The sequence below is a fragment of the Sminthopsis crassicaudata genome, chromosome 4, assembly GCF_048593235.1.
Source record: "Sminthopsis crassicaudata isolate SCR6 chromosome 4, ASM4859323v1, whole genome shotgun sequence".
Lineage (NCBI taxonomy): Eukaryota > Metazoa > Chordata > Mammalia > Dasyuromorphia > Dasyuridae > Sminthopsis > Sminthopsis crassicaudata.
Window position 1 is genome coordinate 316941318 of NC_133620.1, and position 24047 is coordinate 316965364.

General features: G+C 34.4%; 1 protein-coding gene across 1 annotated transcript in view; it reads left to right on the forward strand.

The window, feature by feature from the left end:
- The first annotated feature begins 1818 nt into the window (after nucleotides 1–1818).
- CCDC40 (coiled-coil domain 40 molecular ruler complex subunit) overlaps nucleotides 1819–24047 on the forward strand; it is a 91578-nt gene continuing 69349 nt past the window's right edge. The window contains exons 1-7 of the mRNA XM_074260344.1: nucleotides 1819–1895; nucleotides 3188–3251; nucleotides 3828–4388; nucleotides 6686–6836; nucleotides 17423–17562; nucleotides 22664–22747; nucleotides 22823–23042. Of these exons, the coding sequence (XP_074116445.1) occupies nucleotides 1867–1895; nucleotides 3188–3251; nucleotides 3828–4388; nucleotides 6686–6836; nucleotides 17423–17562; nucleotides 22664–22747; nucleotides 22823–23042 (1249 nt within the window). The 5' untranslated portion in view covers nucleotides 1819–1866. The remainder of the gene's footprint in view (nucleotides 1896–3187; nucleotides 3252–3827; nucleotides 4389–6685; nucleotides 6837–17422; nucleotides 17563–22663; nucleotides 22748–22822; nucleotides 23043–24047) is intronic.

The window sequence follows — 24047 nt, forward strand, 5'->3', positions numbered from 1 at the left end:
ACCTGTAGAAGGTATGGTTTGAGGTGAGTGTTAGCCAGGTAAACTAAGAAGCAAAGATCCAATCATTTCAAGTGCTTATACATAAGAATAGACAGGAGATGGAGTGTCATATTTCAGGAACACCAAGTAATCCAGTATAGCTCAATAGTAGAGTAAGAAGAGGGATATAAAGTAAAAGAAGGCTGGAAGAGTAGGAAGGGGCCAGGTCATGAAAACCTTTAAATGATAGAGGAGTTTATATATGATTTTGAAATTAAGAAGAAATCACTTGAATTTATTAAGCAAGGGGGTGAAGGTATTAAACGTCCTATAACTTAGACCTATAACTTAGAAGAAAAAAGTCATATGGCAGCTAAGTGAAGGATAAATTAATGTAGGGGGAAAATTGAAATAGGGAGTTAAGTTAGATGGGTACTGTAGTAATTCAGACAATAGGTGACTGGCCCTCTAGACTTTATTAGAGAGATTTTTGTTAAGGTAGAAACTATTAAGATTTGGCAATGGATTTGATATGTGAAATGAATGAATGAAGAATTGAGATTATAAGCCTAGGTGACTGGATACCCTCAGCAGTGATGGGGGAAATTCAGAAAAAAGAAAATTTGAGGGAAAGATAGTAAGCTCTTGGACACCATGAGTTTGAGATGTGTACAAGACATGTAGTTCAGTAGGAGCCAATCAACTAAGAGCCCAAGACAGAGCCTTGAGGGAGACTCATTTGGATAGTGAGCTTAACATGAAGAATCAATAAAGGAGATTCAAAAATGGGTCCACAGGGTAAAGTAGATTGTTTCTAATCCCACACTTCTATCTATTCTAGAATTATATGCAGAAACTTGTAAGACTACCTTGGCCAGGTCCAGCCTGATCAGCTCTGACTAGGATATATATCCCATCCTTTTTTGCCACCTGTAATCACAATCAACAGATGGAACTAACAGTGGATAGGCAATAGTAACTGATAACCGAATCAAGGCCTCAGCCTAGAAGTCTCTTTCAACCAACTTTGATACATATACTTTGATATAAAGTAACCTGCATATGCCATTCCTTTTATCTCTTCAGATATAAGAACTTATGCACAGAGACAGTAACACTTATTTTCTTGATCAACAATCTTGAGGATGCTCTGACCAATTAATTACACCTTGGGTGAGAGGCAACTAGTGGCACAGTGAGTAGAAATCTGAGTCTGGAGTCAGGAAGACTGGAGTTTAAATTCATCTCAGAACCTTACTAGCACTATGTGCCTGTGCAAATCATTAACTTCCATTTGCTTCAGTTTCCTCACCTGTAAAACAAGGAATAATAATATCTACATCACATAGTTTTTGTGAGTCTCAAATGATAAAAATCACTCAACATAGTGCCTAGAGCATTGTAGGATGATATAATGTAATGCAATGTAATATAATTCATATAAATAAATACTCATTTCCAAATGATAAGCAGAGAAGCCCAGCCAAGACATTTCCCAAATACCATCCAATGTATCCTTTTCCCTAACAGACCTATACAGATTAACAAGCTATAGGTTCTAGGAATCCAAAATCAAGATGAGCTATTCAAATGCCATTACAGAAATGCTTCTCATGCATATTATGCATGAGAAGCCATGAGTTTTAACTATAGATGTCAGTCTCAGAAAGCAAGGGTCCCTCTAGAGACAGGCTCTAGAGACAGTGAAGAATAATCACGATTTTTCTTCGTTCCAGCTGTTTCTGGCTTTGAGATTCGTTGGGAGGAAGTAAGACTGAAGAACAGACTATTCCATTTTAAGTAAGGGCAAAGGGGTGACCTTGAGTTTGGTTCCTTCCAAAGAAGACTTAGCCAGCGGATGTTGATTGCGTCTCTTAGCAACGGAAGATGGCTGAGCCTGAGAAGGAAGGTCCAGGGTGAGGAGAGCTACCGGCATACTGATGGGAAACGGGAGAAGGAGTTAATCGGGTGGAGGGAAACCTTAGTGAACTAAAGCAGAAAGTTTAAGGAGCATCTTCCTCAGCTTTTTTTTTTTTTTTTTTTTCCCTCGCGTTCAGGGTCTGTGCTTCGACCCTTCAGTTCATTTCTTGTCCCTGAGAATTCTCCCGTGTCTTCTCTCTTAGCCTTTTCCTTCAGCTCTCTATCTCCTTCTCTGTCTTTAGTCCTGCTTTGTTAATCAGTAAAAGGCAACACGTTCCAATAGAATTTGAAATTAAGGCAATCCTAAGGCAAGTAGAAAATTAATTTATTACATGTCTGTTCAACACCTGACCTCCAATATTTTCACTAGCAAGAAGGAAAAGGACACATCTCCAATCTGTCTCTCTCCCAGACACATCCTCTTTCTCTTCCCTTCTTTCCACTTTCTTATCTACTTATCTTTTCTCCTGTTCCCTTTCTCTCTTCCTCCCCCCTTTTTGATCTCACTTTTTCCCCTTCTTCTTTCCTCCCCTTTTTTTTCTAAGGAAAAGATCTTAGAGAGCATTTGGTCCAATCCTTTCATTTTAAAGATGAGGAAACATGATGCCCTTAAAAGTGGAACAATAACAAATAAACTTTAAAATTAATGGACTACATGAATGTGCAAGGGGCACAATGAGATCATCTATTTTTTCCCGTTTTCCTTAGGCCCTAAAATGCTTGAAACATTCTGGAAAGATGGGTATGCCTATTTTAGCTATCAAGAATAGCAGAGAGATCTGATACCATAGAAGCTGCTGGTAGTCGCCAAAGTTCCACATTGCTGAGAATCTAATAGATATCCTCCCTCTCCAACTGTTATCATAAATCCATATATAGAGAAATGATAATGGATTTGGGGTTAGTGAGAATGGAGATTTATAAAAGAACCAGTATGAAATCTCTAGTCCTTTATTCTTTGTTATAAAAAGGAATAAACACTATCACTTTATAGGACAGAATTGTACGTTTTATGTTACACAAGTATCTGATGTCCTAGAAAGGGATGTGTGTGTGTGTGTGTGTGTGTGTGTCTATCATCCCTACATGGTGAAATGAATTTTAAAAAGTTACAAGATTCTTGTCTTTTTAGTATACTTTTCTTTGGTTTTTGTATTTTTGCAATTTTGTCATAAAATCATACTCAAGATAATATTTCTGGTCTCGCTTTACCCAGATGCAATGCCCTTTTCACTTTTCATATCACTGTTATTTGAATCTAATTTTTTAATTGTTTAACTGATACTAGGTCCGAACCAGAAACTGAAACAACTTCTCAAGATTTGGAAGAACAGCAAACAGAAGACGATGGGGTAAAGTTACAGATATTTAGGACTTAACATTAGAAATTCAAGTTAGTGAGAATGTGCCGAAGGGCTTTATACATCCTTCTTGCCTTGTCCATAAAACACATAGATATCAGTCTTAGTGTGAAATGTGCCTTGTAAGCATGCATAAGAAATTCTACCATTAGATTTCCTAAATTATTTGAAACTAAACCCCCTTTTTCCCTCAAAATAACTAAACAGAATAAAAGAGACATAAAAGGCAGCCTAGTGAATAAAAAATTGGCCTATATGTCAAAGATTCTAGGACTCAAGTCCCAATTCTGACATTCACTTGCTATATGATGATAAGAAAGTCATTTAACATCAATGTCAAGATATAGATTATCTCTCTGCTTTAGTAAACAGCAGTTTCCCCAACTAGTTTCATACTACAAGAAAATTCCAGATCTGATTAAAAAAAAAAAAGCTAGTTGATGTTTAAGTTTAAAATATAATTATTTTCCTAATTCTAGCATTCTTTCAATGTGATTCTTTTGTGAGCATAATTATTGTGTTTCCATAATATGCTGATCTGCTCCATTTTTGCTTCTGTTGGTACAGCCAGTGGGAAGTGAGGAAGAAAAAAAGCCAACCCAAGAGGAGACCAGTGAACCATCTCCACCAGAAGAATATAGCTCAACAGAACCAAGAGAAGAACCCAGCTCAACAGAACAAATGGAGGAGCCCAGTTCAACAGAACCAATGGAGGATGCTAGCTCAGCAGAATCAAGAGAAGAACAAAGCTCAGTGGAACTAAGAGAGGAACCTACCTCAGCAGAACCAATGGATGAACAAAGCTCAACAGAATCAGAAGAGGAACCCAGCTCAACAGAACCAGGAGAAGAAGCCAGCTCAACAGAAACCAGAGAGGAACCCAGCTCAACAGAACCAGGAGAGGAGCAAAGCTCAACAGAAACCAGAGAGGAGCCCAGCTCAACAGAAGCAAGAGAAGAAGCCAGTTCAACAGAAGTAAGAGAGGAGCCCAGCTCAACAGAAGCAAGAGAAGAGGCCAGTTCAACAGAAGCAAGAGAGGAGCCAAGCCCAACAGAACCAGGAGAAGAAAGAGTTAGTTCTGCAGAGCCACCCCAAATTCCAGATGTTTCTGAAATTCCCACATCTTCAGTGAGTGGGCCAGAATTCTGTTATGGCAAAGTATTAGATACATTCTCTGTTAGAAGTTACATAAGTGTGGGGGTAGCTAGGTGGTGCAGTGGGTAGAGCACCAGTGTTGAATTCAGGAGGACTGGAGTTCAAATCCAGTCTCAGACACTTAACACTTCCTAGCTATGTGATCCTGGGCAAGCCACCCCAGCCTCAGGAAAAAAAAAAAAAAATTACATAAGACACCTAGGAGTAAGAATCTAATATATAAAATTTTAAGCTCTACAGTATTTTATAAACAAGGTTGGTAAAAGCCAAATAGCTTATTATTAAAGACGTTTCACTTTTATGTATGAGATCGATAAAAATAAATTAGACTTGATAGCAAATACCAGTACTCTTTTTTTTCCTGGGGTGGCTGGAGTTTGTGGATTACTTGAGTTTAGAAGTTTTTTTTGTTTTTTTTGTTTTTTTGTTTTCTTTTGAGGCTGGAGTTAAGTGACTTGCCTAGGGTTAGTGTTAAGTGTCTGAGATCAGATTTGAACTGGGGTCCTCCTGAATTCTAGGCTGGTGCTCTATCCACTGCGCCACCTAGCTGCCACCTAGCTGCCCTCTAGTTTAGAAGTTTTGAACTGCTAAATTAGGTATCTGCATTAAGTCTAACACCCAGGAGCCATTCCAATTCTTCAAAAGAAATGTAAGGAAGAGTTATTTTCTTCATTTACTCAGTTCTCAATGTTAGGAACAGAGAATACAAAAATAGAAAGACAGAGCCTATTTAATACACTTATACCTGTCAATTTTTATATCATATTTATCCTTCTAAAATTTGAGTTTTCCAAAAGGTAGAATTGCCAGTTCTTTACCTTTGTATTTGAGGCTGAAGTCACTACATTTTCTAGAATTTTTAAAGAATTCTATATATTGGGGCAACTAAGTGTGGTAATGGATTGAGCATCAGCCTTAGACTCAGGACCTAAATTCAAATCTGGCCTTCAACATTTGACACTAGCTTGACTCCAATTGCTTTGCAAAAAAAAGAATTCTAAATATCCTAGTAATACTTTATAGACAAATATCTTCTGAGAACAGTCTCTGGCCTCAGATAGTTATAATTTGACATGGGAGATAGGAGAATGATGCAACAAATGCAAAAGTATCTTTCTTTTATCTATAATTAAATAATAAATGCAAGGGTATCTTTCTATTAAGGATAAATAAGCAAATGGGGATTTATAGCAAAGTAATATGGATAGTAGTTGATGTCAATCAAGGTAAATTTCCTAGAAGAATTTTTTTTTTTTTAGTGGAAGTCATCAATAGTAAAGGCAGATAAATGGCTAGTAAGAGAAACAAACAAGAAAATCAATTTAAAAAATTTTGAAATGTATAATATATAACAAAAAGAAGTACAAAAGGATCCAAAAAAGCAATTTAGTTACTCCTTTGTTAAATTTATAAGTACATTATAATATACAATATAATTTCACATAATATACAATAACAATTACAATATAACTGTTAAATTTATAAGTATATTTCTTTTAAAAATAAATCATATATATATATATGCATATATATATATATGAGACTAGAGAATTCATAGTTTCTTATGCATATAATACTCTTCCTAGCTCATTTTTGTATATTGAAATGTTTTTTGGTTTTGATGATTAAGTTTAAAATGTTTTAAATTAGTTTAAAATAATAAAGAAAAAATGTTACTCCTAAGTGGGCAAAAAAGAATATACTGTTGGTAGCTTCAAAGTAGTGTCTTCTAAAGGATCATATGAATGCTGAAACAGTAAGAGAGTGCTGCTGAGTGAATCTGGCAGAGGGAATAATAATAGATCACATTTCTTTAAAGTTTTGAGATTTACAAAGTATTTTTCTCTTTTTTGAGAGATGGAATATAAGTATTATATCAGTACTCAATATGTCATTCGAGGAACTCTGATTTTTACAAGTATGGGTATTCCTTCCATATAATTTAGAGTGTTGTCTGTAGCTTTGAGAATTAAGTGACTTGTGGAGCAATAAATGGATTGGGACTCATATCTTCCTGACTCTTTAAGTATAGCTTTCTGTCCCCTGTACCTTGATATCTCTCTTGTATAAGTTTCATTGTCCAATTTTACAAAAGAAAAAGCTGAGACTTAGCAAGTTGAGATGACTTACCATAATCAAAAGGCTATTAAATGTCAAAGCTGAGATGTCTACCTGAATCTATTCAAAGTCCAATTTTTGCATGATACATAGATGATAATATTTAAAGATTTCATATAAACCAATGGTCAGAAAACTTACTTGTATTTCAGAGAACGAGCGATAAGGACTTCTTAAAAAAATATGAAGAAGAAAAGGATAAAACAAAAGATATTCCATTCAGTGACCAAGGCTACCTTCTCCCATCTTCAAGAAGCAGTAGCCCTCCAGGAACATCAGGGGGACGAGACCAGGAGCAATCAGGTAACAATGACAAATAGTAGAAGTTTCCTTTATTAACATATTCATAGCCAATGTTTTGAGCTTCTTGAACACATTAAAATATTGAGACTTGTAGAAAAATAGTGAAGGGAGAGGTTATAATGGAGCCAGACTTCCTATTATCGCCCTCAAAAAAAAAAAAAAATTCCAGCAAGATACCAGAGTGAGGAGCTGCATAGAGTCTGACTCTTTCATCCATCCTATGTGGATAAATAGATAGGAAGAAAAGAAAAAATCATTTATTAAGTAACCTATCATGTGCCACACACTCTTAAGTGCCATACAAATATCTCATTGAATCCTTACAACAAACCTAGAGGTGGGTGTTATTATCCTTATTGTTCAGTTAAAACAGTGAGAAGTACATCTATACACAGATCTTTCTGATCTGATGCTCTATCTACTCTTATCACCTAGCTGCTAAAAATATTCAAATAGATCTGAGATCTCATCAATTTGACATTTCTTTCCAACAATTCAGATCCCAATTAACTGATTGCTTGTGATTTTTATCTGAGATCTCCCAAATATTTGCCACAACTAACCAGCTAATTTGCCAGCTAACATATGAAAGATCTTATTTACTTTTCTCCCAACATTTCAAGGGTAACATTGGAAAGCTTTGACTGTCTACCTGTCATCCTTTGCTCTTACCATATAATCAATCATTCAATCTTTTGATGACCTTCTTCAATTGTTCTTTAGAACCTCTCATGTTGTTACCTGCTTGCATTCAGCATGTACCTTTTCATTGCCTTCTATAAATGTTTATCTTTAATTCTTTAGAGACAATGGTATCCCATGCTGCTCCGACAACACAACAATATCAGGAAAATGTTTATGTTGAAAATGTTTTGATATTAGAGGAAGCTTAGAATCAGTAAAATCATGAAAATAATCCAGTTGGCTTTCTTCTTCCTTTTCGATTATATTGTCTATTATATACATACTATTGGACAAACTATGTATTATCCATTCAGAGGCATGTTAAAATCTGAGCAATATCTATGTGGTCTTTCCTAGACAGATAGGTCAAACTGCTTTGAATGATTGCAAACCTTTTCCAGGAACCTCTTCAATATCTTTGATCTTGATACAATTAATAAAATGTCATCTACAAATAGGATTCCTTAGATTTGTTTCTCTAGCACCTGTCACAGTGCCTGAATCATGATAAGTCCTTAATAAGTTCTTATTGATTGATATACTTGATCCACTCTGTCCTTTCCCCCTCAGTTTTTGTACTCTTTTAATACTATTTCTTCACAAATATTTCAGGTGTTAGGGTCCTTATTTATGTGGTAGCTCCATTCTCCTTGATGGAGAAAATTATTAGTTTTAAGTTTTTGCAGACCTTTTTATATTTTTTCTTCTGTTTATAGTTCTTTTTCTGTTTTTATCTCTTATTTACCCTGGGATGATTTTGCTTATTCAGATATTTTGCTAAGTTTTCTTTAGATTGGTATTGCCATCTACTACTTCTTTCTATTTTATGAGACAATACTGTTCATTTTTATTTGTAAGAATTTTACAGATGAGTTTATATTTTAGCCCAGTGTTGTCTTTGGTTGCTGTATCTCTCCATTTGGCAAGTAAGTCAAATGCTTGTTGATTATGGTTTTGTTCTGGCTTCTTTTTATCTTTTTATCTTCTTGTAGCAATTAATTTGTTGGTTTAATTTCTGGATGAAATTATCTTAGTTGGCATAGACAACATTTTTATTACACATTTCTAATTTTTTTCAATAAATTATTTAAATAATTTAGGGTTAAATCATCTTAATTATACACAGTATTTTCTCATTAGGATTCTTTCTTCTTGCTTATTATTAATTCTGATATTAACTTTAATAACTCAGTGGTCTGATTAGTGTGTGTTGCCTCAAGGATGGGAATGGGGACAGATTAGAACAGGACATCAGAATGACAGATGTTTTGATATCCTTTTCATTCTGGACTATCATGAGGGAAAATCAAAACAGCAAAGAGTTTTTAAAAATTAAATTAACATTTGTTAATTCTCACTTTAATCAACAAAAAGTTACACATAGGATTCTTAAGCATAATAATACTAAAAGATAAGCAAAATTGGGGAGGATTAAAAAGAGAGATTCTTGACTTTGCCTGTTACAGATATTGAAAAAACAAGAACAAGCTAAGACAAGTTATATAGATGCCATATAGATGTGTCACATATGTCCAAGCATATCCCAATATACATATGTGTGTATAAAATATTAATTCTTATTTTAAAGTAAAGTTTAATTTGTAAAATTGTTTTAAGTTTCTTTAGTAATGAATTTTTAAAAGTTTTCAAATAATTGAAGACTCAATAAATGTTCACTTTTTAAAATTAAAAGCCCCCTGACTATTTTGATGAAATATATTTTCCATGTATTCATCTCCAGGGGGAGAGGTAAGAATAACAGATTCTAAAAGCAAAAAGCCTATAGAGAACAGTAGAGGGAGACAGATAAAATACTCGAAAAGGGGAAAACGTAGAGTAATTGGTCCAGTAGGTTGTAGAATGGAGTATTTGGGTCTTTATCTATTGGCTTCTTCCCTATTCTAAATATTCTCATATATCCATTCTGTAATCTATTTTATTTTAAATAAGTGAGTAAAGTAAATTAGCATTCAAAGTTTATTTTGACTATCCTGCCCCTCAAGCTATTATTATATTTTGAAAGTTTTTTAGTGTATTTAATTTTTTAAAATTATACTTAGAAATTATCTCTACTTCATAAGAGGTCCCCTGTAACAAAATAAAACAAGTAAAATTAATAATTTGTTCTTTTCAGTGGTGCCCAACTCTCTATGATTCAATTTGTGAACTTAGCTGAAAATCTGGAATGGTTTGTCACTTCTTTCTCCAGATCATTTTACAAATGAGAAGCTGAGACAAACTGGGTAAAGTGACTTGCCTAAGGTCACAGCCTGTCTGAGGCCATTTTTGAACTCCTAAAGATGACTTTCTGGTTCTACCACTATGCAACTTAGCTGCCCCAAACTAATTATATAGTAATATTATCTGAAAATGCACACATTTCAATTCCTTTACCTTTCTATTTTAAAATTTAGTTTATTATTATATATCTCACTTCCTTTTTCTCATTTAAAGTCCTAGGAAAATGTCTTTACTTATTGCCTCCATATCTCTCCTATTACTTTTCAACCCATTCCAATCTAGCTTCCAGAATTTTTCACACAACTGATAATGCTTTCTCCATTGTCAGTAATAATCACCTCCTTTTTTTTTTTTTTAAAACATGTATTGATATCTGGTTTTAATATCACTTTTATCTACAAATATATGCCTTTTTTTCCCATTCTCTTTGAACTATCCCTTTTAACGAATAAAAATGAAAGAAAAGAATGTTCAGCTAAACCAACCAATACATTAAATCAGTTTGATGACTATATGTAATGTTGTGTGCCCTTAGTTCTCCAACTCTGAACAGAGGGGAAGAAAGTACATTTTTCTCATCTCTTTTCCTCTCTAGGCCATATTTGTTTATTATAATCATATAAAAATTACAGTTTTTTCTTTCAATTTACATTGTGATAGTTATTGTGTATATTTTATTTTTAATTATTTCTATATCAGTTTTTTTTAGGTGGTCTTAGTTATTCTGAATTCTTCATATTCATTATATTTATTGCATGGTCATTCATACACTATATTTATTACATTCATATACTAATTGGTTCAGCCAATCCCCCAATTATTGAACATCTATTTTTCTTCCATTTCTTTGCTACCATAAAAAAGCTGATATTAATATTTTGATGGGACCTTACCAGTAATCCTCAAATACTAAATCTGATAGCCTTCTTTTAATCCTTAGACTTTTCTGTAGAATTTTATGTCGTTGAATACTCTCTCCTCCTACATATTTTTTCATCCCAGGATTTCTATGACATTGCTCTTTTTTCTTTCATTTTAAAATATTGTTTTTTATTGTGTTTTTTTATTATAGCTTTTTATTTACAAGATATATGCATGGTTAATTTTACAGCATTGACCTTTGCCAAGCCCTTTGTTCCATTTTTCCCCCTCCTTCTCCCCATCCTCCTCCCCCAGATGGCAGGTTGACCAATACATGTTAAATATGTTAAAGTATAAATTAAATACAATATATGCCCATACAGTTATTTTGCTGTACAAAAATAATCGGACTTTGAAATAGTGTACAATTAGCCTGTGAAGGAAATCAAAAATGCAGACGGAAAAAAATAGAGGGATTGGGAATTCTATATAGTGGTTCATAGTCATCTCCCAGAGTTCTTTCGCTGGGTGTAGCTGGTTCAGTTCATTACTGCTCTTTTGGAACTGATTTGGTTCATCTCATTGTTGAAGAGGGCCTCGTCCATTAGAATTGATCATCATGTAGTATTGTTGTTGAAGTATATAATAATCTCCTGGTCCTGCTCATTTCACTCAGCATCAGTTCATGTAAGTCTCTCCAGGCCTTTCTGAAATCATCCTTTTGGTCATTTCTTACAGAACAATAATATTCCATAATATTCATGTACCACAATTTATTCAGCCATTCTCCAATTGATGGGCATCCATATAGTTTCCAGTTTCTGGCCACTTCAAAAAGGGCTGCCACAAACATTCTTGCACATACAGGTCCCTTTTCCTTCTTTAAGATCTCTTTGGGATATAAGCCTAATAGTAACACTGCTGAGTTAAAGGGTATGCACAGTTTGATAACTTTTTGAGCATAGTTCCAAATTGCTCTCCAGAATGGGTGGATGTATTCACAATTCCACCAAGACATTGTTCTTTCTTTTTTTTTCTTTTTTTTTCCTGAGGCTGGGGTTAAGTGACTTGCCCAGGGTCACACAGCTAGTAAGTGTTAAATGTCTCAGACCAAATTTGAACTCGGGTCCTCCTGAATTCAAGGCTGGTGCTCTATCCACTGCACCACCTGACATTGCTCTTTCTTGATACTTTTATTTTTTGGCCACTAGTTCTTCTCCTTTGTTGAAGAATCATTTTTTTCTGTTCTCTAAATAAAGATGTTCTCTTCTTTTCTCTCTGTTCTCCTTGTCCCTTGATGATTTCAAAAGTTCTCATTGATTTAGTTGCTATCTTTGTGAAAGTATAATGTCTGTAGTGCAGACATGTGCAGACAATATCATTTTGTTAAAATGGAATCACAATCATGGAAGATGATAGCTCTTTTTGGCAGACTAGAGGCCTTGAACATGTGTAGACTTTTGACATTGGCCTACTGTTTCACTGGAAGCAGCCTTTTCCAGTTGACTGTTTATCCAGAATGACATATGACTTTAAAATGTTCTGACTCAACAACAGTCAAGGTTTTGTTTTGTATTGTTTTTGTTTTTGTTTTTGTTTTTTTTTGCTATATTCCTTTATGAGGGTGAAGAAGACTCTTTCAGGGAAGAAAGAGGGGGAAGACCTGAAGGCTAACATGCAGAATATCCATAAAGTCTTCAGCCTTCAGAAAGTAGTTTCCTATCATCTTTCATGTGTATGATATCAAACCAACAGATTGTGTCACATTTGCAAAAAAAACCAAAAAAAACAAAACAAAAAGCTTTACATAAGACATATCTATATATCCAATTTAACCTCTCTCCTGATCTCCAAGGCTGAATTTATTAACTGCCTATTGGATATCTTTAATTGGGTATCTGAGACTCAAACTTTCCAAAATATAACTTATCTTTCCTCCAAAAATATATTCTACTTCCAAATTTCAGTGTTTCTTTTGAGGGCACCATTATCTTCCTAATCATATGGGTTCATATTGTCAGTATCATCCTTGACACCATTCCCTCAAATTCAATCAGTTGCAAAGTCTTTTTAATTCCACTCCCATCGTTATCTTTTGCCTCCATTTCTTTTCTTTGCCCACACAGCCATTACCTGGTTCAGACCCTCATTACTTTTCACCTGTATTATTTCAATAGCCTTCTAATTGGTTTCCATAGATTCTAATCTCTTCTTTCTCCAAACAGGTCAAATGTCGTCATTTCCTTGCTTAAGAAGTTTTATTGGTTCCTTTTACCTAATATAAAATAGAAATTCTTCTACTAAGTGTTTAAAGGTCTTCAAAATCTGGTTCCAAGCAATCTTTTCAGATTGATTTCATTTCATTTCCCCCCAGTACTTTTTGTTTCAGGCAAACTAGTCTACTTGTTCTCCATATGTGATATTCCATTTTTCCATCCATTGTACCTTTACATAGAATGTCACTGTCTGGATTATATAACCTCCTTCCCTCTTCTTTATAGAATCCCTAACTTGTTTCAAAGATCAAGCAAAGTATCAATTTCTACACAAAGTCTTTACTGATTCTCCCCAGGTTTTAATGGTCATTTGCCTCTGGACTACTTTGTAATGTGTTTAGTATTGATTTATCTGTGCATATATTATAACAGAATTTAATCTCCTTGCAGGGAGGGACTCTTTTCTTGTTTGTCTTTCTATCTCTAACACATAAAATAATCTAGCATATAATAAATGCTTGTTAAATATATAAGTAGATAAAGGAATGAATTCTTATAGAGCTATTAGTTGAATTTGATAACTTTTCAGGACTTTTTAAAACTTTATGATTCTGTGAATTCTTCTAGAACTTGAGTGGATGCTATAGAATTTTAATGGAGTATATCATTTGTAATAAACTGGTTAAGTGAAATTGTATTTATAAAAACCAGGATTTTAATTGTGTTTATGTTTGTGAGGAGGTGTCAGAAGAAGCATGTATGTATACATGTAAGAAAAAATAAAGAAAATAATTGATAAAAATTCAACTTTAGATTTTAATGGATTTAATACACTTATAAAAAGAAAATTAGTTGCATGTAGACCCTAAAATGTTGCCTTGTTTACATGTCAAAGACAACAATGATACTTAAATATTTATAAGAAATTAGAACAAAAATTCATCAGAAAACCAGGAATTAAAATCCTTACTTTAGATAAGAATGCTTTTTAAATGAAAAAATACTATTAAGATAGAGAAATAGGACAACTATATCACAAAAAATAGCAAAGTACTCTTAATATTAAATATGCATGCACATACTTGGACTTGTCTTGAAACTTCATTTTTAAAGACATAGTTAATTAAATTGCAAAATGATAAAACTTTATTAGTGAAATTTCATGGCTTCATTTTCTGAATATAATAAATGAGAAAAATTACAAAATTGAATATTATATTGGAAATTTTTATTTTATATATATATATATATATATACATATATATGTATGTGTGTGTGTGTGTGTGTGTATATATATATATATATATATATACACAGAGAGGGAGAGAGGAATTTAGTGGATTCTTTTAAAACATGAGGAATTGAAAATGGACTAGAATTTGGGATTTTGTGATTCAGAGAGACAAGCCATGAGAAGAAATTTGGACTATCACTTTACTCTCTTACATGTAGATGTACAGATGTACAGAATGCAAGATTAAATTGTGTTTATTCTTTGTTATGAAAAAGAGAGAGGGAGGAAAAAGAGAGTGAGAAACAAAAAAAAGCTGATCTAAAACAGAAAGAGGAAAAATCTCAGTGGGGCACCAGGTCCCATTTTAGAATGAAGAACTCAGATTGAAGTTGCTATTTATTGCATATTCAAGGAGCCATACAAATTCCAAAAGGTCGACTCTTTGCTTAATTTCTGCATACAGCTTTTACAGAAATCCTACTGGAGCTCCCCTCCTTGCCTTATATCATTCTAGTCAGTGTTGTCACAGAGAAATTCTCAGGGTCTGGTTTGCCAAAGCCAAAAGCAATAACATTATAAATGTAACCATATACACATATATCAAGGGTATCCTCAAGAATGGGAACAGGCAGGCTTTCACAAGTGATATCCTATAATGGACTATACTATTTTTGCCTGCTCATATGGTAAAGGTGTACAGAATATAAGATAAAATTGTGTGTATTCTTTGTTATGAAAAAACCTTTGACCTAAAAGAACAAAATACCTTCTTATAGGATATTTGTTGTCAAGATATCTTACCCACATGTCAATAATCATTCAAGATATCTTGACAATAATAACAAGAGAAATAACCTTGTTCAACAAACATCTGATCATAAACATCAGAAAATCTACAAAATATGGAGATTTAAGCTAGCCAAAGTTTTCATCACAGTGATGGAAGCTGTCCAGCATAGATTTCAAGTTTTTAAAAATTCCTTTTGGATAGTGAGGTCCTCCAGATGCTATTGTTTACAGATGACATTTCAAGCCCACAAACACTGCAAGGTTTCAAAGAAGAGATCACATACACACACACACACACACACACACACACACACATGCAGAGTTACAGAGACACACACACAGAGACATAGAGACAGAAACAGAGAAAAGGAAGGGAGGGAATGAGAGGTAGAGGGGAGAGAGGAGGAGACACAGACAGACAGAAAGAAACAGAAAAAGAAAGAGCTTGGCTTGACTATTCACATAGGAGAAACCAGATGAAGAATGTTTCTTTCTCAGATTATGCCATGCAGTTAGATGAATAAGTTATATAGAACTTGCTCATCAGTGTTTATATTTTAAGTATTTATTACCATCAAACTTGTTCTAAATGTTGGTTACAAAAATATAAAAGTGAAAAGTAATCCTTGTAAATGAGGATTTTTTAAAAATTTCATATTTTTGAAGAGTTTTAAAAAAATGTTTAAATCAGGGCAGCTAGCACTATCCTCAGAGTCAGGAGGACCTAAGCACACTTACAATGTGTGGTCCTGGGCAAGTCGCTTAACCCCAATTAATCTTGCCCACCCCTCCCCAAATTATTTAAATATTCATATGCATAGAATTCATTGGGATATTTATCATAAGATATGAGATATTAGCATTAAAGCCAGGAATATTTGGATTTAGGTCCTACCTCTGACACATATTAGCTGTGGGACCATGAGCATGATTTTTACACTTACACATAATTTTTTAGAAAATCTCTAAGATTGTAATTTGGCAGAGGAGGTGTTGACCTATATGGGTAGAGAATTTTTTTTTTTTTTATCTAGGAGTTGCCTACATCAATGAAATCACAGTTCTGGTTCCTATCCCTATTACATTGTTGGTATGACTATAGATGGTGAGACTATATCCTAAAGTTGTTATTACAAGGTGAGAGGGGGAGAAAATATATCTATGCAGAAATATTTATAGCTGCTTTATTTGTAATTTAAAAAAATCCCTGCAAACAGACCACAAAAATCAAATAATTGAAGACTAGCTGAATAAACTATAATATAATGATATATATATATATATAAATGTAGTGGAGTGCTATTTTATTCCCCAAAATTTCAAATATAAAAAATAAAAAGATGGATATATATATATAAGTTAATTTAGATTAATTGGAAAAACACACATTTTCTTTGACTATCCTGAAAACCCAACATAACAAAACTTTATACTCCATAGTTTCTTTATTTGTATTCACTCAGACCATTTATAGAAAAAACTTATTTTATAGGAAAAAAAAGCAAAACTTTTTCCCACATGCATAATACTATTAATGAGAAGTAAAGTGCAATAGTGATTAGATTGTTGAACTTAAGAGTCAGGTAAGACCTAGATTCAGATACTGCCTCTGACACTATGTGACTATAGCATAATCTTTCTGAGCCTCAATTTCCTCATCTATAAAATGGGTATAAATAATACCTGTATTATCTAGTTCACATGGTGGTTGTGAGGATCAAATGAGATAATTTATGTAGGGTTTTGCAAACCACAAAATGTTCTACAGATGGTCAGGTTTTTAGAAAGCTTTAAGATTTTTTTTTAACTTAATGCTGCTTTTTTTTTTTTTCAATTACACAGAAAGATAGTTTTCAGCATTAATCTTTGTAAGATTTTGAGGTTGGGACAGAATTGAGACAGGAAAATCAATTAGGTGGCTGAATGACTGGATCCAAAGACCAATTATTAATGATTAGATATCAACTTGGAAAAAAATCTCTATGGTGTACCCCATGGATCTTTCTTTCAGCTTTTGCTATTTATGTCTATATCAATGATTTGGATAAATGAAAATATAGTATGCTTATTTAATGTGAAGGCTATACTGAGCTAGGAAAAATAGCTGATACACTGGATCACAGTCAGGATCCAAAAATATCTTAAAAGACTAGAACACTGGGATAAAGCCAATAAAACAAAATGGAACACAAGTGAATACAATGTCTTACACTTGGCTTTCAAAACATCAGTTTCATATGTACAATATAAAGGAGATGTGACTTGAAGTCAGTTCTTCTGAAAAAAAGTGATGTGAGAGTTTTAGTGTGCTGCATATTGGATATGAGTTGACAGTCTGATATGACAACCATAAAAGCCAATGAATATTAGATAGCATGAAGAAAAACATTGCTGTCTGGATCTAAGGAAGTAGCCGCCCTGCCATACTTATTGTTTGAATAAATTTAGAATAATGTATTCAAAAGTATTAACCCATGCTTATATCGACTTCTAAGTGATTTTTTTCTTACTGTACCATCTGACTTCTCATTTTTTCTTATCTCCACCCTCAATTCCAATAGGAGTCCTAGCAGCTACTCCGTTGTTGGATGCTATTAATTTCTACAGCCCTGGGGGAGTTGAGATGGAGCATGTATCAGAATCAGAAATAAGTGAGGAAGCAGAAGAAGAAACTCAGTTGGTGGTTTTGGATCCTGACCATGTAAGAAGATTCTTAAATTTTACTTTTGACATAAGCAGCTGAACACAGATTGAGAAACAACTAGAATGATTAGCAACTGCATTTTATTTTTTAATAATTTATTTTATTTAAAGAAACAGAATAAGTAAAAAAGAAAAACAGATACAGAATACAAAACAAAGTGACACAAAACAAAAGAGAACATTGTCATGTGCCCACCATAACATCAGGGAGAATTCAAAATATATAACTATAAATACCAGTTCAAGAAAGTGTATATATTAATAGAAGAAATTATATTCATGCTATGTTCATTTTTTACACACATACCCTGACACATACACACACACATAGGCTGACTCCTGACTCTTTGCTTCATTCTACTTCTTAACTTACCTTTCTATTACTTTCCCCCCACCCATGGATGCCTCCCTTGTCTTGTTCTCTCACCCTTTGCTTCCCTGTCTGCTCATCTCTTTCCCCTTATTTCTTTATAAATTTTGGAGGATGCTATATCCTTCATGTTATCTATGAAGTGTTGTCTATTTAATTCATTCCCTATGTGAGTGGGCTTTTAGAACTATGAACCCTCCTCCCTCGTCTAATGACTTTGAATTTATTTGTTCTCTGCACCTCATTTGTATAATATAATTACTATTTTTACCCTATCTCTATCCCAATCTTTCTTTTAAGCTGTCCTGTTGTTTATGTCAATCATAAACGTATGCTATACATTTCCCATGTAAAAAAAAAGATAAAACAATTTGTCCATATTGAGTTCCTTGAAATTGATCTTTGATATTAGCTATGTTAAATTTACAATTAAGTTTGAGTTTGGTTGATAGAAAGTACTGAAAATTTGCAAGTTCATTGAATGTTGCATTTTTTTTTCATTCAATAGTGTAGATAATTTTGCTGGCTATTTTATTTTTGGATACAGGCCTAGTTCTTTTGATTGTCAATAGATGTGATTCCAGGACCTTTAGTCTTTAATTGTGGCTGCTGATAAATCCTATACAATTCTAATTGTAGCTCCGTTGTACTTGAATTGTTCTTGTTTCTTGAAAAAATTTCCTTTTGATCTAGGGGTTTCAAAATTTGGCAATAATTTTCTATGTATTTTCCACAAAGGCTCTCATTGAGGTGGTGATCAGTGGATTTTTTTCTATTTCTAATTTCCTTTCATGTTCTATCACTATAGGTCAATTTTCTTGGATTATTTCTTGCATTGTTGTGTCAAGGTCCTTTTTTTGATCACAACTTTCAGGCAGTTCAATTATTCTTATATTTTCTCTTCTTAATCTGTTATCCAAGTCTGTTATTTTTCTTATAAAATATTTCATATTCTGTTCTATTTTTTCATTCTTTATAATCTCATGTTATTTCTTGGTCTCTCATACCTTCACTGGCTTCCCCTTGTCCAATTCTCATTTTCTTTTTTTTTTTTTTAATTTATAATTTTTTTCACAGTATATATGCATGAGTAATTTTTTTTTATAATATTATCCCTTGTATTCATTTTTCCAAATTATCCCCTCCCTCCCTCTACTCCCTCCCCTTGATGACAGGCAATCCCATACATTTTACATATGTTACAGTATAACCTAGATACAATATATGTGTGTAAATACCATTTTCTTGTTGCACATTAAGTATTAGATTCCGAAGGTATAAGTAACCTGGGTAGATAGACAGTAGTGCTAACAATTTACATTCACTTCCCAGTGTTCCTTCTCTGGGTGTAGTTGTTTCTGTCCATCATTGATCAACTGGAAGTGAGTTGGATCTTCTTTATGTTGAAGATTTCCACTTCCATCAGAATACATCCTCATACAGTATTGTTGTTGAAGTGTATAGTGATCTTCTGGTTCTGTTCATTTCACTCAGCATCAGTTGATGTAAGTCTCTCCAAGCCTCTCTGTATTTATTCCTCCTGTTGGTCATTTCTTACAGAGCAATAATATTCCATAACATTCATATACTATAATTTACCCAACCATTCTCCAATTGATAGACATCCATTCATCTTCCAGTTTCTAGCCACTATGAAAAGAGCTGCCACAAACATTTTGGCACATACAGGTCCCTTTCCCCTCTTTAGTATTTCTTTGGGGTATAAGCCCAGTAGTAGCACTGCTGGATCAAAGGGTATACACAGTTTGATAACTTTTTGGGCATAGTTCCAAATTGCTCTCCAGAATGGCTGGATTCTTTCACAACTCCACCAGCAATGTATTAGTGTCCCAGTTTTCCCACATCCCCTCCAACATTCATCATTATTTGTTCCTGTCATCTTAGCCAATCTGACAGGTGTGGAGTGATATCTCAGAGTTGTCTTAATTTGCATTTCTCTGATCAGTAGTGATTTGGAACACTCTTTCATAGGAGTGGATATAGTTTCAATTTCATCATCTGAGACCAATTCTCATTTTCAAAGAGTTACCTTCATCTTTGAGACTATATCTCCTTTTCTAGCTGATTAACTTTTTTCTTTTTCATAATCTTGTTTTTCCCAAGTGGTTTTTATTTTTATTTTTTTAGTTTTTTCTCAATGTCTCTCATTTGATTTTTAAATTCTTTTTTGAGTTCTTCTATAAATTCTCTCTGGGCCTGGAGCCATTCCATGTTACTCTTTGGGGTAGAAGATTTTTTTTACTTCAGTATCCTCCTCTGAAGATGAACCCTGGGCTTCCCTGTTCCCATAGTAAGTGTCTATGATGGGGTTCTTTCTTCTTTGCTAATTCATTTTTTTAAAAATAAGAGGTATTAGTATAAGCACCTCTGATCCTGGGGTGCAGAGAATGATGTTTCTAGCTTTACTTCAGCTCTCCCCTCTGACCAAAATCTCCAAACCAAGAGTTTTCCCCTCCAACAAGTGCCTACAGCCAGCAGTGTCCCTGCCCCACTGCCCCTGCACTCACTGGTTGTAATGGTTTCTTCTTCTCCTGTGCCATGCTCTGCAACACAGCTGGGCCTGGCACTCCCAATCAACCAGATTCCATCAGTCCTCTGGGACTCAGACCCAGACTCCACAAACAGTCCAGGAGGTGAAAGTTTCTGAGGTTCCAGTAGAGACTCCAGCCACAATCTGCTAGATTACCCAGGGATCCCCACTTGATGTTTCTGTGGAGTTAGACTGGAATTATTTGCACTTCATACTGGTTAATACTGTACCTCAGGTCTGTCTTCTTATGTTCTCAAGTTGTACCTGGAGGAGCCCTCCTCTGCCCCAAGTCTTCCTGATTTTTAGCCAGTCTATGTTTGCTCTGAAGCGCAAATTTGTTCTATTTGTGGGGGAAATCGGAAGAACTTGAAATTTATCAGCCTCCTCTGCTATCTTCCCAGAATCCTCCCCAGAAACTGCGTTTTAATCATATTTTCTTCCTCCACTGTACCTATCTGTTTCCTGTTTCCCTGACCATTCCAGTCCAATGTTAATCTCTCCCTCCTCTAAATTCTTAGTACATTTGTCTATGACATTCACTTGTCATTTAACATATACTGTCATATATTTTAATTGTACAATGCATTTCTTATTTCCTCACCTTAAGAACAAGGACAATTCCTGACAGATAACTTTTTTCTGTTCATAGTGCATAGCATTATTGATTTTTCCAAAATGGTTATGTGGCTAATATGAACATATTAAATGCAAGCCAATTTGGGGGATTATAGTTCTCAGAGTAATAGAAATGGGGAATTAGAAGGATGCTGCCAAAGTGACCAAAGTGATGTGCATGTTTTTACAATTAAATTTTATCACAAATTTTAATCCTACCTACCCTTAATAGTTTGTACCTTTTCTAAAACCAAGACCTCTATTTTTATTAACTAATAATTGTTTGCCATGAAATGGTGTGTATTATGACCCTGTACACCTGCCTCCAACTTCTACTCACATTGGTGAGTGAGGTTCTTGAGAGATAACAGACTACTACTTTCTTCAGAGTTCTAGGGGTAACTTAAGGGATTAGATTTCTAGTTCTATCATTCATGAATTTCTACCATCCTGCTTCTCACTAACATCTGTCAACCAGACTAGTTTTTAGAAAAGGGTATTTGCTAAGGTGAAATAGTAAGAATGAGTGATACAAAGCATACCCCTACCCCACAAGCTGCAGGTACATTTGGGCTTGTATATACAGGGTCCCTGGGGAGAATAGGATCAGTCTTAAAACACAAAGGTAGTGAGGTACGTATATAGGGATCACATTAGGCAAAGGAATGTCTCACAAATCCTAGCAAGGGAGTAATTTTATTCTTTGGGGAAGTCCCATGGAATTTCCTTTAGGTACAGCCCTCTGGGAAACTGCAGGAATTGATGCCTTTCTGGGATCCATAGCTGGCATTCTCTCTATCAAAAGGGATCATATTCCTAGAAGCTGTTTTCCTCCCTTGGGTGGCTATTCTTCTGAATATGTCTGTGTCTATCCATATTTGTTCTCAATTATATTATGTTCTCTAGTCTCAATTATATGTGTTGTGTGGTACTAGTCTAGAGTCTCCAGTAATGTGATCAATGAAGAAAGGAGAAACAGAGACAGATAAACAGAGAGACAGAGACAGAACAGAAAATCAGAGAGAGAACCAGGGACAGAAAGGAGAGAGACAGAGAAAGAAACAAAGAGAAAGAGAAATGACCCCATACACAACTGCTGCTGCCAGTGATTCTCAGTGGCTCAGCTGAAATCCTTAGCTACAAAACTTGACTCACTTCTGAGCTCAGTACTTTCTTCATACATAGTTCCAGAGATATGTCTAATTCATCTAGCTAATCTTAAATTGTTTCTTCTAAGGTGTCACCTGTTTTCATTTAATAGTTCAATAGCTTGAAGACCTATGTTCCTTTTATATTAAGGGCTTGTTCAAACTTTGTGTTGAAATTGTGGGAAAATTCCTTAATACCTTGGTAATGTCATTATTGATTAACTAATTGGGGGAGAGAGGGAACTGTGCTCTGACATTTGTTTCTAATAGTAGGAATTTAATAAATGCTCCCTTGTGCATGCATTTATCTACGCACATGCGAATTACACAATAGTAAAACCAAACATGTAAAACATTCTTATTTCCTACCACTGGATTGTAGATAATAAAAAATATTGGTTTTTCTTTCTTTCAGCCCTTGATGAAAAGATTCCAATCTGCACTGAAGAATTACCTAAACAAACAGATAGATAAGCTGAAACTGGAGATTCATGAGCTGGTACAGTATTTACTTGATCAACTACATAAGTTTTGTCCAATGTAAGCGGCACTGATTGACTTCTTTTCTGTACAGACTGTGGCTACAAAGCATGGCAAAACTCAGAGGGAGGAGCTTGGCGTACAACTTTATGGTGTGCAGCAGCATTTGGCTCAGCTACAGATGGAACTGGAGAAGCACCACGATCAATATTCTGTTCTTGAGTCAGAGAGGAGGCAGACAGAGGAGGAACTACGAAACACAAGGGCTCTCTACAACAAAACCATTGCGACTGCCAAGGAAGAACAGAAAAAAAGTAAATATCTTTATTATTTGCTTTTTTTCCCCTTCAATTAATAGTGCAACCTTGTTGTGTTTTTCATAACACAAAGGGCCCACAGAACTTCTCTGTCCCTGGGAAAATACCTACACGATCCCCAATACACTGAGATTTGAAAGCATATAATTTGCAGTATTACAGAGTAAAGTTTTATTAGGGAAAGGAAGAAAGGGAACAAACATTTATTAAGCAACTACTATGTGTTGGGCACTGTGCTAAGGACTTTATAAAGTTTGTTCCATTTATCCTCACAACAACCCTGAGATATAAGTGCTTTTATTATCCCCTTTTACAGTTGAGGAAACTGAAGCAGATGGGGGTGAAAGCATTTACCCAGGTTTATATAGGTATTAGTGTCTGAGGCTGGATTTGAACTCAAGTCTTCTTCAGTTCCATCCCCAAAGCTACCCAAATGTGTCTTTTATAGTGAGGAAAACCAAATAGAAATAAAAAAATAAGTAATCAATCATTTTAAAGTTCTATATGAGTCCCCAGAGGCATATATAGTCCTGATTATGGATCTTCTCTCATAAATACTGGTTGGTTTGCAGGGGGGAAGGGGTGATGTTTTGGTTTTTACTCTGTGCTGCTCAGGGTGGAAGAAGGCACAAAGTTATCAATTTTCCATAGCCTGACTGCCACTCTCCAAGTTTTCAGATTAGCAAGCAAGTCTTTATATACTCCTCTATTTTTCCTTGACACCTCCCTTATGTAAGGGAAGAACAAAAACTATCTTTGGAATCCTTTCCTCATGGCTAACAACTCCCTACAAGCCATTTCTTCTTTCCCCATACATCACTATGCTTTTATCTTGGAGAAAAGACTTTAGTGTCTTTAGTTACTTAAATAGTAAAGGAACAGGGAAGAAACAATTTCCATCACTTACCACAATATTATACAACATACTAAACATCAGCCAACAAATAAATACTTATTTTAAAATTAAAATGAACTTTTATTGCCTTTTTAATGTCACTTTAA